This window comes from Gossypium arboreum, chromosome 6 (genome assembly GCF_025698485.1).
Source record: "Gossypium arboreum isolate Shixiya-1 chromosome 6, ASM2569848v2, whole genome shotgun sequence".
NCBI lineage: Eukaryota > Viridiplantae > Streptophyta > Magnoliopsida > Malvales > Malvaceae > Gossypium > Gossypium arboreum.
In genome coordinates this window covers 38854851-38870232 of record NC_069075.1, presented here as the reverse complement: position 1 = coordinate 38870232, position 15382 = coordinate 38854851, and the positions used below count along the sequence as shown (strand labels likewise).

The 15382-nt window shown below is 32.2% G+C and overlaps 1 protein-coding gene across 4 annotated transcripts; it reads left to right on the top strand.

Moving 5' to 3' along the window:
* The first annotated feature begins 213 nt into the window (after positions 1 to 213).
* On the top strand, positions 214 to 2413 carry LOC108452265 (putative cyclin-D6-1). Of its 4 annotated transcripts, XM_053029982.1 has the most exons (8): positions 214 to 396; positions 479 to 565; positions 824 to 847; positions 953 to 1039; positions 1120 to 1215; positions 1290 to 1491; positions 1577 to 1707; positions 1798 to 2413. In XM_053029982.1, the coding sequence occupies exons 4-8, from the start codon at positions 1007 to 1009 to the stop codon at positions 2053 to 2055; spliced, it is 720 nt and encodes a 239-aa protein (XP_052885942.1). In that variant the 5' UTR covers positions 214 to 396; positions 479 to 565; positions 824 to 847; positions 953 to 1006; the 3' UTR covers positions 2056 to 2413. The 4 variants fall into 4 exon arrangements, with proteins under 4 accessions (XP_052885942.1, XP_052885940.1, XP_052885941.1 ...); XM_053029980.1 differs by having other exon boundaries at positions 479 to 847; XM_053029981.1 differs by having other exon boundaries at positions 214 to 565.
* Positions 2414 to 15382: the final 12969 nt, after the last annotated feature.

Here is a 15382-nt window from a genome sequence, read left to right as displayed (position 1 = left end):
TTCTTAAAAACTTGTTATAAAAGGGAAAAGAAAAACAAGAAAGGAGTTTGTGGAATGTGATTAAATTAAAGAGGGTCTTATTCCATGATCAAAAGCAAAATTAAAAAAGGAAAAGTAATTTCTTTTAAAGAAGGAAAAAAAATAAATAATAGTTTGTTGGATATTAAGCGGTGAATTATTTAAGCGGCACCTTCTTTAAAATGGACCGGCGCTTATCGCGGAACGAAGAAAAGGAAATATACTGCGCCAAACTGTCTTCTTTCTTTCTACTGCTTTGTGAGCTCTGCTTGGGACCACTTTTCTCCTTTTGCTTTGCATACTAAACTATATACATACATGTGTTCAAAGAAGAATGGCACTTTTATCCATTTCTCCAACAATATTAGCTTTTCAAAAGTATAACCTTCTACCTTCAAATTAGATTATTATTATTATAAATATCATGTTCATGATACTAATTCAGTTTCTCGAAATGTAGCAATGGCATATTCTAATTAAAGTTAAACAAGGCAGCTTTGTGAGACCCAGAAACAAAAGTCACAAGTGAAGTTGAAGATCCAACTTGGTTTTTTCAGCTCTCTTCTTCTCTTTTTCAACATTATTATAACTCTATTCTTTTGCAAACTCACTCTCACTCTCTCCCCATTCTTCTCTTAAGAAAAAAATTATGGATTGCTTTGATCTTGAGAACCCATTCACCAGCTTGGACAATCAAGAATCTGATATAATCTCAGCTCTCTTCTCTTCAGAATCTGATCACATGCCTTCCCACAACTACTTTCTAAGTTTAAAGAGCAATGACTTGTTTGTTTCTTTTCGACAGGAAGCCATTTCTCTCATTTTGAGGGTACCCATATCTATTTTCACTATTCACTACTGTTCTTTTCCTTCCATTTCATTTTAATACATGGTTTACTGTTCTTGTCTTTTATAACTTGTTTTAATTGGTCAGGCACAGTATTCATGTAACATTGATCCTTACACAACATACCTGGCTACTAACTACATGGACCGGTTCGTCTCCAGGCAAGAAATTCCTGTATGTAGGCAAGATGAAGAGTGTTGTTTTCTTGGTAACCAAACAAAGTATTTTTTATAACAACTTGAATACTTTAACAGCAAGGTAATCCATGGGTGTTGAGGCTTCTTGTGATCGCTACCATTTCTTTGGCTTCAAAGATGAAGGAACAACACTTCTCTTCCTCCAATTTCCAGGTTAATTAAACATCTCATCTTAATTTGAAATTTTTTTTTTTACCTTCATGCAAAGACTAATACAAATGAAACAGAGAGACGAAGGGCTCATCTTTGATGCCCCCGCAATTCAACGAATGGAGCTTCTGATACTTGATGCCTTGAATTGGAGAATGAGATCAGTAACACCCTTGTCGTTTATCTGCTTCTTCATATCTTTGTTTGAACTTAAAGATCCACCTTTGAGACAAGCATTGAAAGATAGAGCAACAAACATAATCTTCCAAGCTTGTAATGGTAATTAAACAGAACATAGTAACATGTCCGTTATGTCTTTTATCGGAAAACAGCTTGAACATGTCTGTTATGTTATTTGTTGCAGAAATCAAACTGCTAGAGTTCAAACCATCAATAATTGCAGCATCAGCTCTTCTTATGGCATCCCATGAGCTATTCCCTTTGCAGTTTCCATCTTTTGAAACCTCGATTTTGAGCTATCGACATGTTAATAAAGTAAGGAACTGGAACTATAAAACATTATTGAAGGTCATTTTCTTTTCAATTACTTTAGGTTAATGAATTAAATGAATATAATTTTGACAGGAGAATCAGTTGAAATGCTTTAATGCAATGCAAGAGATGGTGGCTAATGAAACTAGCGATTCAATTATTGAAACGGTGTCAAGCTCAAGTACAACAACTCCAATGAGTGTTTTAGACTGCCATTGTGAGAGAAGCAGTAGCAGCATGGCAGCCATTGCAGTGCCTGAAAAGAGAGAGCAAAGGAAGCGTCAGAAATTGAATGGTTTTTGCAGTGAAAGTAACAGGGTGAAGATTTCCCAGATTCAACCATGTGGTTAAGATTTCTACCTAGATTTTCTATACCTAATGTCCTAAAGGGAAAAGGACAAAAGGGTTCATGAACAGCTTTAGTTAGAACTCAGAAAAGATGGTTCCCTTACCCTTTTCTTCGAGTACAAAATTGACGAAAGAAAATTGACTAAATTAGATGATCCATTTTGTTTATTTCCTTTTAAAAAAATATTAAATTTAGCTGGCGGCCAGCTGTTGGGAAAGGGACAAGAAGGACAAAACATGGCTTCAAATGTTAAAATATTACTATTTGTTTGTGTTAATGTTGTGTTGTTCTGTAGCAGATGGGGAATCGAACAATGCTTAATTCAATAAGAGTTTTATTGTAAACTTCAAAATAAGAAAATAGTTTTCTTGAGGGTAGCAGAGATAGAGGTTTCATTCTCCATGCCTAAGTATAAAATATAAATTTAAACTTAGTGGGAAAGAAGATACTGCAATTCCTCCAATTTCTGCTTAGGAAATTAATGAAGAATATGTGGGGATAAGAGAGAGAAAGAGCCAACGTTCAAGGCACGTTGCTGTCTTAAAAGATTTTGGCATCTTTAACGAGAAACTAAGCCTTTTGTGTTTGAAAGCAACCAGAGGGGGGAAGACATAACTATGTCTTTTGTTTTTATGTCGTTTGCTCAGGAATTGAGAAATAACTTCTTGTGCATCGAGTTTAATTGTTCATACTATTTTATTTTCTTTTATCATATATATGTTTTATAAGTACCATAAACTTAGGATAATTACATGTATTTAAAAAAAGAACTCACGGCATTTGAAGAATGCTAGTCGAAGCATAAGTTTCGAAGATCAAGATAGACATTGGGTACTTTCAAATTTAAACATATTTGCTACCATTTTATCCCACTTTATATGGAGTATTCTGATTTTAAACGTCTGGCCTCGAAGTCTATATACAAAATATTTATTTCGTGGGAAGGATATAAGATTTATAGAGTACATATGTTCATTGGGGATTGTTTTGAGTGTAATTATTTTATCCCTTCAAGGTTTTTTTTTTTTCTTTCTACTTTTTTACCTGGAGGTGGTTGGGTGAGTAGCGAAAGTGAGTTCAATTTAATTGTATTGATTAACTAAGATATTGGGTTTAAATCATTATTTTGTAATGTGAAATTATTAGTGGGTTTTTCTTTAGGTTAAACCTCACTTGTAAAATTAAGCTTGAACTACATAAATAACTTAATTGCGTTTTTTTATTAATTTATCTTCTAAACACATAAAATTAAGAGATTTAATTTCTTGACATTCTAGTAAATGCATTCCATCTTAATAATTAAGTTTCTTTTATGCAAGTTTCCATAAATTTGTTATTTACAATTGGGTGCCAACTTTTCATGATACCAATGTTGGGAGAAGTTTTGGAGGGTTACGGTTGAATAAGGGTTACGGTTTGTTTTATCTTCCATATTTTTCTAAGTTAGTTGATATGTGATTTAGTGACATTTTTTTTTTCTACTTTTAGTGTGGATTGTTGCTTTGTACAATTTATATAAAGGATTGATTTTAGTTGAATAAATGCATCGATCTTTTAAGAGTATTTTAGCATAGTTGTGCCCATCACCTATTTGTTTAAAGCTCTGATTGTTTATTAGCAAAATATTTTCCGAAAAATAATTTTTAGAAAATGATTTATTTTTTGAAAATGTTTTACTTTTTCGATATTTGGATGAAGTTGTATAAAATATTTTCTATTATTTAGCGATTTCAAAAATATAACATAAAAGTTGTTTTAAATTAAACAAATATATATTTAAGAATTTATTATCTTTTCGTTGTTTAATTGAGTTTATTATATATATTAATAAATTTATATTTTAAATTATTTTTACATATATTGCAATGATTTATTTATTTATTTAATATATAATAATACTCAATTATTAAGCTAGAATATTAGCCGTCATAAATTGAAAACAATCAAAGTCAAATAAATTATTTCTAATTGTGTTATAAAAATAAAAACAAAATTGAATAATTATAAATTAGCTTCCAAATCACAATTGATACTAGAAATTAATAATATTATCCAAATGCATAATTAGTAGTACACCACATGATAACAACAATATTGTCCAAGCGCATAATTAATATTACACCACACTAAAGTATCAATATCTTCAACCTTGAGAAAATTTTTGAAGCCAAATTTTTCTATGCTTCTTACTTTTAACTAAAAAAGCTTTGGCTTCAGATTAATGACTCACAAGATAATCAAACACACTACAAAGGAAGTTATCCTCAAATCCTTCTACCTCTATCGACAATACTTCTTCGTAAAGATGTGGTGTCTTATCCGCAGTAAATTGTTCCAAAGCATTAGCAATTTTGCCAAGTTATTCACCCACAAATTTAATTTGTTCATCAACGACACTTTCTTGAGCATTTTTTCTTTTACGTTTAGATTTGCCAGATGAAGATACTTTTGTTCTTACCTCCTCAATCTCTTCATTTTTGCAGTCTATATGCACTGAACCTTAGTTACCATCATCCAAATCTATGTTAGTAAATGTTCTGGCAAAACTCCCTGTTGTCATATCTTTGCCAACAACCAAAGCCATTTCATCATAATGATCAATGCTTTTATTCAAAAATGGTTCATACTTCTTGTGTATGTGTTGAATATTATACACTATTAGAATAACAAGTAAAAAACAATTGAAATATACTTAACATATATATACATATATTACCATCACTACTGCATCATATGTCGCTTTATCACATGTGATCGTTTTCATGTTATCATCTTATCCAAAACCACTTTCAGCTCGAATTGTGCATATAATCTGCCACTAGTTTTTTATAGTCTTCAATTGGTTTTCCACATGCTTCGCATCGCATTGGACTTGAAATCTTTCAGAAATTGCTATGGAAACTCGATTAATTGAAACTACTTTGAAAGTGTTAGAAGGATTATTTCCTTTCTGAGCCTCCTCTGCTAAAATTTCAAGAAAAAGGTGTTCCATCGGTTTTGTCCACCTGAATTGCTTGGAGGTCCCTTCTTTGTTGCTCTTACCCATTCTACATTAATAATTGTCATTGTCAATCATTTCAATATCCAACAAGGTTAAAACATAATAAATTCAATATCTAACAAATTGAAGACATAATAATTTCAAAATCCAACAAACTAAATTCAATATCATTATCCAACCGACATTAACAAAAAAAAAATTAATACTAAAACAAACATAACATAGAAACAATAACTCTAAGCCCTAAACCTACCTAATATTTCTAACCATATAACCATTTCACATAGTTTGTGCAATTTCCTCTCTCTTAGCAGACCATTTTCTTGCTTCTTCTCTTTCTTCTCACTCCGTAAGAGTTGGTATTATCAAATCAGTCTCAGCCTCCTCGTATAATCCTTGATTAAGTAAATCACTAGGATCAACTTCCATTATATGATTATGAATGATGCAACAAGCCAAAACTATATCTACTTGAGTTTGAAAATTCCAAAATGGTTCAGTAACTAATACACAAAATTGTTTCTTCAAAATCCCAAAAAACACATTCAATAGTGATTCACAATGATGAATGACAAAGATTAAAGAGTTCCTTTGCATTTTTAGGCCCCTGAGCATTAAACTCTTTTAAATGATATCGAACACCATGATATGGGGTAATATATCCATTTCAGATGTCATATCCTGCATCAACGAGATAATATTTACCTACAATTTTACAAAACATAATTATTATTAATAAATTATGAGCTTACTTGAACTATTTGGTATTTAATGTTAATTCTTACCTTCTGGAATTCTTAATTCTCTTGGGCGTGAAAGTGCATCATTTAAAATACGAGAATCATGTGCATTACCTTCCCAACCAGCTAGAATATAGGAAAATTTCAAATAAAATGTAATTGTAGCCAATACATTTTGTGTTGTCCCCCCTTTACGGCTATGAAATCTTCCTTGAATATAGAGTGGAACAGATGCACGAACATGAGTTCCATCTAATGCTCCAATACAATCTTTAAAATAAGGATAAAACCTTGGATTGTTTCTGATTTCACTGGGAGTTGACTTATCAAGTAATTTAATAACTAGTTTATACAATTTCAAAATAGCTCTCAAAACAACCCTAAAGTAATGGTGAATTGTCTCAATTGATCTATAATATCTAGATCCAATCACTCAAAACCTTACATTATGACTAATTATATGTAAAAATATAACTACTTTCTCACTAATATTCACCGATTTAGTTGATTGTAACAAATTATTCCTACTAAAAATATCACACAAATTAAAAAAGGCAATCAGTCTCATCCTTATCACATCAATACAATGCTGGTCACCACTATATAAAATGCTATTAATATAATTTTCTCTTTCATAATCTCGATTCACACGAGGGTGAGAAGCAATTTCCTTCTTAGTTTTTAATTTGTTAATCCAAAGAGCCCAAAAATCTAAAACTGAAGCCACAACTCTGACAATTGTATTTTGATCTTGATTACGATTCATCTACACAAAATAATGCCACACAAAAATTTGATCACTACAAAAAGATGCAAGCTTTTCATAAGATCACATATATGACTAAAGTTACCATGACTAAAGTGAATACATACATATATGAAAGTTTCTCAAGCAATGATAAGATAATTAATTGCTAAAAATCTTTATTGATTTTGTAAAGAGACAATTAGACAAGTCATGCTAGATTAATAATGGGACAAAAAGCTTTGACCTCAATAACATAATTTTTTTAAAGGGGTATTGATCTAAAAATACAAACATTTTATTAAATACAACTTGTATTGGTTGCAAAGGGTTAGTTGTTGAAAACCGAACTTGAAAAATTGTTTTTAATGGAGAAAAAATTGCTTATAATATAATTTTATCACTATTAAATACATAATTTACATGCGTTTTAAATTTTCAGTGAGCAATTTTTTCTATAAAACTTTCACGTTATCTAATTTAATAGAACTCTTCTACTTTTATTAAACCTGATTATGGATTGGATAATCTGTCTAAGTTCGAAAGCCTGCTTGAAAGGTGAAAAGAGTTAGACAAATAGACTAAACAAATAATACTCATTTTTTAAATCACCCGAGCCTTAACCAACCCAAATCACATGCATATACTTTCTTTTATTTTTTCCCTCTATGCTAGAATAATTTAGCCAACAAAAACCCCCCATCATAGAACTGTATTGCTGACAACAACTTATGGTTTTTCCTGCAACTACAATCTTTTCTAATTTTTTTATGTTTTATATATTAATATGCATGATGTTTTTACTCTCAGCTAATTATTATCTGGATCATGGTATAAAAAAATAATATCTTGAAAAAGAAAAAAATATAATTAATCTAAAACTAAAAGCAGAACTGGTTGTCCACAACTAGTGCCTGCTAATATATCTAAGCAAATAAATAAAAAAACTAATTTTTGTTTTAAATTAAAAGAGGAAAGCAATATATAACACCAACAGAAGCATGATAGGTCTAGACTGCAAATGTTTATATACTACTATTTTTACTAATATATTAAAATCCATATGGCCAAATAAAAGAGAGCATGCATAACATGTCCACCAGTCATTTTTGGATGCTTACAAACTTTGTATTTGCAACTAAATACTCAAGGCATACTAAAGTTATATGTAAAACACTCATGAAAATAATTCCAGTAAGAGTACCAGTTAGGATTGTGATATTATAAACATCAATTTACCTATAGACTGATGCTAATGGGTCATATAATAGACATCAATAATAAAGAAGAATCAAAAGCATGGAAGCACTAATCTTTAGTGCTACTTCTAGACAATTTATCAACCAACTTATTCACCATATCCTTGTAATATGGGCCAAAATAGGTTTGCTTAGTGATTCTATCGCACCCAAAATTTGAACTACTTATAGTCATTAAATTATTGAACTTAGTTCCCTATCTTAATCAGTTTCAATACCATCATGCATCAGCTAAGCATAGTTGTCTACAACAAGCCATCTCAATAACCCACCTATAGAACCACTGCCTCCTACTAAAAAGAAGGAAAAAGCTTTTACTTCACAGAATTTCTGCTTGTTTTGTTGTTAAACAAAACGTAAGTGCCTTTATACATTTTTGGTTAAACTTAATCGAGTATGGGAATTGCAGAGGTCTCTTCACTCATTTTTACCACAAGCAAGCATCAATCTATATAACCTAGATTTTATACACTCTATAATCATGCTTATACCTCTAGTGGCATAACTCTAACAACTACAACTACAACTACATCAACCATCCAATTCTTTTAATCTTTACTAACCAACTATAAATTTGTTAGGAAGATAATTTCTCTCTTGATGGTTACATGTACCTACTTATTTTACCACTCATCTATGCAATCTTGGCTTTAGCTTCTTCTAAAAAGTAATTACTGCTCTTTTCTAGAGATATTAGTTACAATGAAACAACTTTATTGAGTTCAAAATAGCATATATCTATTCAAATCACATAGAAAGAGAAAAAGAGAAACTCACAAGTGGCCATGGAGAAAGCAACGAATTTACAGAGTAACTAAAATACAATAACTCTGAAGAACAAAAATAATTAAAATAAAAGATAATGATATACCTTGATAGGATTGGAAAGCTAGATTTTGGGGTTTCTTTAAAATGCAGACTTGGTAAGGATGACGAGATGATGAGACTCGGATTCGGAGGTAAGGCCAACAAACAGAGATAAGGAGAAGAGGCAGAGGCTGATGGACAGAGAGGAAGGAGAATGATTGCTGTGAAGAGAGTGAAGGAGAACTGTAACACCCCTTACTCGTGTCCAACGCTGGGACAGGATACGAGGCATTACCAGACTTAAACATACACATACATGTAAAACTGGGCCATAAAATTTCAACCAATTCAAAAATATTCAAACACATGTATATTGTCCCTAATACGGGCCTACGAGGCCCAAAACATACATCGGGGGTGGTTTGAGAGTAAATCGAGAACTTCCAAAAATTTTACAACACTTGGAGAAATTTTCCATATTTAGAGAGTCACACGCCCATAAGGATTAGGCCGTGTGGTCACACACGCCCATGTGGCTTGGGACATGCCCGTGTCTTCAGCCCGTGTAACTCTTTATTTATGACGTCAGCAAAGAAATGGGGTCACACGGCCAAGTCACACGCCTGTGTGCTAAGGCCATGTTCCTCATACAACTGAGACACACGGCCGTGTCTCTGCCCGTGTGGCCAACACTTAGGCTATTTTCCAAGCCTTGGTCAACTATAAACCCTCACACATTTATACAACATCAAGAACATATAACATGGCCTCGATTTAATGATTAAACATCTTCATTTAGGCCACAAACATAGCAATTGGATGTCATGATTCATGTGTTTTACACACTCATTAGGCCTTATCTATTATGATATCACTTATACTTTTATACCAAAAGATTTCAGCTTAATCATCAAACATTCATATTCAAGGCTAGCTCATAACTTTATAAAATACCAACATATTTCACATACGTAGAATAACATGCTTGCCTAAGACATTGCACACCATATCAAGTTACATACTCACATCACATGGAACTTTTAAGCTTGTGCATGCACATATAATAAAGTTACAACCCAATAAACAATATAAGCCACATCTCATGGCTATATACAATTGAATCATTATAAGCCAATACATTTGGCCAAACTACTAAACACATAACATAAAGGACTAAGTCTCTATGCATGCCACTCACTTGAAAATACTTAAGGTTTATTAATACCCTAACTTGATAATTTGATAGTGTGATGTTGCCTCCAATGATCTCCAACCCAGAGCTAACCTGACAACACTAAAGAAATGGAAAGGAGGGGGTAAGCTTTATAGCTTAGTAAGTCCATATGAAAATAATAAGCAATTTATCAACATGTTTCTATCAATTCTTACAACTTGATCTCAAATTAATACAATCATAATTGTACTTTTACTTATGTCTTAGTCGAGCTATTTACTCAAGTCCTAGTCACTAAATTACTTATATCTTGAGCTACGAAACTCCAAATTAAGATCCACTAATTTTCCCTGAAGCTAGACTAACATATCTTCTTACTATAAAATTTTCAGAATTTATGGATTAGCAAATAAGTACAGTTTATTCTTCAAAGTTACCCCTATTCTGCTGTTTGACAGTTTGACATTTCTTTACTAAAAAGTAATTATCTCATAGTACAGGATTCGGATAATGTTCCCGTTTCTCTTGGAAATAGACTCATTAAGGATTTAGTCATATGAATCATAACCCATAATTATTTTCATACAATTTTTAATGATTTTTCAAAGTTAAGATAGGGCCCAAAATCACTTTGACCTTGTCTCACAAAAATTCAAATATCTCATAATATAAAATTGTTTTGCTTACAGAGTTTCCTTTATGTGAAATTAGACTCAATAAGCTTTAATTTCATATTTTATTAACCTCCAACTCAATTTCTATAATTTTTGATGGATTTTCAAAGTCAGACTACTGGTGTTGTCTAAAACTATTTTAGTGCAATATAATGATAACTATCATAAATTCATTTTCAACTAATAATGAACTCACCATTTCATGGATTCCATGTTCAATTACAAAATGTGAGTTATTGCAACAAGAATCATAATTGTAATTCATACATCTTAGCTCATCGAGGTCTCGACATTTCAAAGCCTCAATAACCATAAGCTTAGTGTACATACCTATATCCACTCGTAGTATAGCATACAACCATACCTTCTTTAACATGCCCTCCTTGGGACTTTCATTACATCATCCATTGCATTACCCGTTGAACACTCGAAATACTATTGGATAAGCAAAAAACTTGCACATAAGTGCCACATATACATACGTAGCCAAAGCTACCTCATAACATGTAATGCTCGTAATGGAGCTACTCATGGGCTTGCTCATATAGGTTATCGATCAAGGTGTAACTACACGAGCTGCTCATAAAAGCTATCAGGTATCTGACCACTCAAGGATTACCTAGCTACCGGTAGGACACACAAGACCATTACCCGAAACTCAATCACATGTATCGCATCCATTATGAACTCGAAGCACTTGACAAGCTCGGATGCCACATATATCACGAACCCAGACCACTCAACGAGTTCGGACACATGTCACTTGTATCCTAAACTATTCTTAAGGTTTAAACTGGATTCTTTCTCATATACACATAGCAGCTCCATCGTACTTTCTCGTAACGTCGTGGATAACGACCAATATCATTCAGATTTACAAGGTTATCATTAGTCATAACATACATAATATTGATAAAACATTTATTACATAATATCAATACATCACAATATAATACATTGTCACATTATTTACACATGTACTTACAGTTCAAGTAATATCAAGCATTAACATTCAAGTATAACATTGTATTATTATTATCACACGAACTTAACTCGATACCAAAAATGACGAAAAGGGACCTAACCGTCAATTTCTCGTTTTTTCCTTTCGTTCTAGGTCCGAACCACGTTTTTTTTGATCTATAATATCACATTTAGTCTATTTATCAGTCACATTAGTCAATGTGATCCAAAAATATACTATGGAAAAATTACATTTTTGCTCTTAAACTTTGTCATATTTACACTTTTGCCTATAAGCTCGTAAAATGATTTTCATTCAATTTCATTGCACTTTAAGCCTAGCCGAATCATTTTCATAACTATAGCAGCCCATAATTTCCACTAAATCACACTTTTATGATAAATTTATAACTTTTACATATTAGTCCTTTTTAGCGTTTTCACCTAAAACTACTTAGTAAAAGTCGTTTATTTAACACCCAACATACATTTTATACCATTAGACATCAAAACACATGCATATCACTCATGTGTAAACTTTTAAACCTGAACCCTAGCTCAAAATAATGGTAGAAATTGGTAAATCGAGTTACGGGGACTTCAAAAATATAAAGAAAATAAAAAACGGGGCTAAGATGCACTTACTATGGAGCTTAGAAGCTTGAACCAAACCCTAGCCATGGCTTCCATGGTAGATTCGGCTAGAACAAGAAGATGGACAATTTGACTTATTTTGGCTTTTTAATTCATTTAATTATTAGATTACCAAAATGCCCCTTTTCGGCTAGAACAAGAAGATGGACAATTTGGCTTATTTTGGATTTTTAATTTATTTAATTATTAGATTACCAAAATGCCCCTTACTTAAAAATATTCTATTTCACCTATTTCATGTCCATTTTTTTCCAAAAAATTAACCAATGGTCTAATTACCATATAAGGACCTTTAATTTAAAATTTCATAGCAATTAGACACCTCTAGCTTTTAGAACTCAAGTTTTGCACCTTTTACAATTTAGTCCTTTTGACCAAATTGAGTGCCCAAATGTTAAAATTTTCGAAAGAAATTCTCACGAAATCATCCCGTGAAATTGTAGACCATAAAAATATAATAATAAAATTTCTTACATTAGATTTGTGATCGTGAAACCATTGTTCTGACTAGACCCTAAATTAAGATGTTACAAGAATGATAATTTCACTTTAGAAAATCAAATTTAAAAAAAAAAACAAATCATACTAGAAAAGGTAATAGAAAAGCAAGCATAAAATTTAAGGAATAAATTAATTCAAGACTTGACGAAGAGTGATGCAAAACCCAGAAACATAGATGCAAAATCCAAACAGATTCTTCAATAACAAAAAAAAAATGGAAGAAGAAGATTTAAAAGAAATTGAATGAAATAAAGGCAGATTAAATAAAGCATAAAAAATTACCTTGATTGAGATTCAGGAAGGGAAGTGGATAAAGAAGGAGAAGGAAGATGAAGAACAGAAAAAGGAGGAAAGAATTTATGGTGCGAGTGGAGGAAGATGGAAAATGTCTTACAGAAATAAACTCAATAAGACATTTTCCCTAAAAACCCATTTCATTTACCCGTGTTTTAAAAAAATTTTTCCCATAGTAATTTATTTTCCATCTAACAAACACCGTAAAATTTGTAAAATATTTTTCAAAAAATATTTTACTGGCAAACAAACGGAGCCTAAATTCCTCTTAAAAAATTTTCCCACTTCCTCTGCAATTTTAAACATTGTTTTAGTGTTTTTGTGATACTTTGAGTTATTTTCCACAACATTTGTGGTATCAAAGCAAGATTCGGTTACTATTGGGCATATATCTCATGGCATCAAACAACAAAGTTGTAAGTGTTACTCAACTAGGTATTCTTGTCTTCTATGGCGAAAGCTATAAATTCTAGAGCAACAAGATGAAGACACTCTTTAGGCCTCAAGATTTATGGATCTGACAAACACTTTCAAGGACTACAACCCAAGTGTAGATTATATTCAAGTAACAAAATCTCGGGAGTTTAAAGTCGATCCACAGGAAAGATGATTATAATTTATAATATTATAAATATTATGCTAAAACAAATATTTAACACTTAATTTTGGTTTGGGATGAGTGTCAAAAATGAATGTGGGGAAAAGAAACACTATAAATAAAATAAATGCAAGAAATAAATCAAAAATAATAAATAAACAAAAACCTGGAATAAAATATGTTGAGGTTAGAGGATCCACTCTTGGCGCCATACTAAGATTAAATTTTAGTAATTAATGTTATTACCCAATTAGAATCCACACGTAATGGAGGTTCCTAAGGATAATCTAACAATTTACATCAAATAATTAAGCATATGAATCCAAAAGCAAAAGTATGTCCATCGAATGAGTGTTAAATATGATTGTCCAACAATTTAAGTAAAAAAGTTTAGCAAATAAGTCCATAAGAAAAGGATGGTGCAATATGAAAGTTTTAATTATTTAAGTTAATTCCAACAATATAACATATGATATTATAATCACTAGATAATTTTAAAACTTATAAAAAAAGGTTCAACTATTTATTATGTCAATTGATACATGTCTACAACAAATCAAGGTTAATTTAACCAAGCATTTGTTGTGTCATCTATTGTCTATAATAAATCAAACCTCTTACTTCACAATTATGATTATAATAAGTGACTTATTATTCATTTTAGCTCAAATGATGAGTATAAAATTTACCTTAGTATTTGTTATCTATTGTCCACAACATCATCTAAAAATGAAAGCAAATTGTTTTGATAACCATTAACATTAAGCAAACCACTGAGTTTTTTATGTTTAAAGAAAGATGACCAAGAGGTTATGCAAAATATTTCCTCTAATGTACCAAGACCTCCAAGTAATGAAATGAATGTAACGACTTGAAAGTCAATGTTGTTGGAAAATGTGGTTTCAGAACCCTATTTATGATGTTTGAGCTCATAAATATTATTATTTAATGTAACACCCCTAACCCATATCCGTTGTCAGGATAGGGTTTCAGAGCATTACCAACACTTTCAGAAACATTTACAAATAAATCATGCAAGTTACCATTCAAATTCCAAAATCAATCGTAACGTCCCTTAAATTGACCCTCGAGGTCCAATATGAGCATTAGAATCGAGTCGAGACTTAATAGGGACCTCTAAGAATTTTTCACGAAATTACAAAAATTTTCCAAGGTGCAGGGCTCACACGCCCGTGTGGTCCAAAAGGACATGCCCGTGTGGTCCAAAAGGACATGCCCGTGTGGTCCAAGGGACACGCCCGTGTGACCCTAGAACATGCTCGTGCTGCAGCCCGTGTTCGACCCCGTGTAACTCTCTGACTTGTGCACACAGCCATGCCACACGCTTGTGTGCTTGGCCATGTGGTTAATTAATTCAATTCAAAATTAGGTGCAGGTTTCACATGGCCAAGACACACGCCAGTGTTCTAGGCTGTGTAGCACACACGGCTGAGACACACTCTCGTATCTCTACTCGTGTGCTCAATTCTGAGCATTACGTTTCTCGAATTTAAGGTGCAGGAGACACACGGCCTAACTACACGCCCATGTACCCGGCCATGTGTCACACACGGTCTAGACACACACCCGTGTGGACAAAATAAAGCCACTCCTAGCTTCATTTCTCACCCAAAATCACACCCATAACCTGCACTTGAATCACACATCTAAAAACCAACCATTTCAAGCATTCAAATCAAGCAAATTCCATCATTCATCATGGTATATCTGTAACACCCCTCACCTGCATCTGACGCTAGGATAGGGTTCATGGTGCTACCTGACTTAAACTCAACCAAATGTATAAAACTGGGCTGTGAAATTTTAAACAATTTAAAATCTTCTCTTTTCACAAGCAACTATCTCGTATATGGCTTTATGAGGCCCAATCATAAATCTAGGGTCATTTGCAATCCAAC

Bases quoted from the DNA above. Each gene is read 5' to 3' on its own strand.
- LOC108452265 (XM_053029980.1), top strand. From the start codon at position 668: ATGGATTGCTTTGATCTTGAGAACCCATTCACCAGCTTGGACAATCAA. The intron at 1,040-1,119 runs GTATGTAGGCAA...ATACTTTAACAG, and splicing joins TCTCCAGGCAAGAAATTCCT to CAAGGTAATCCATGGGTGTT. The intron at 1,708-1,797 runs GTAAGGAACTGG...TAATTTTGACAG, and splicing joins GCTATCGACATGTTAATAAA to GAGAATCAGTTGAAATGCTT.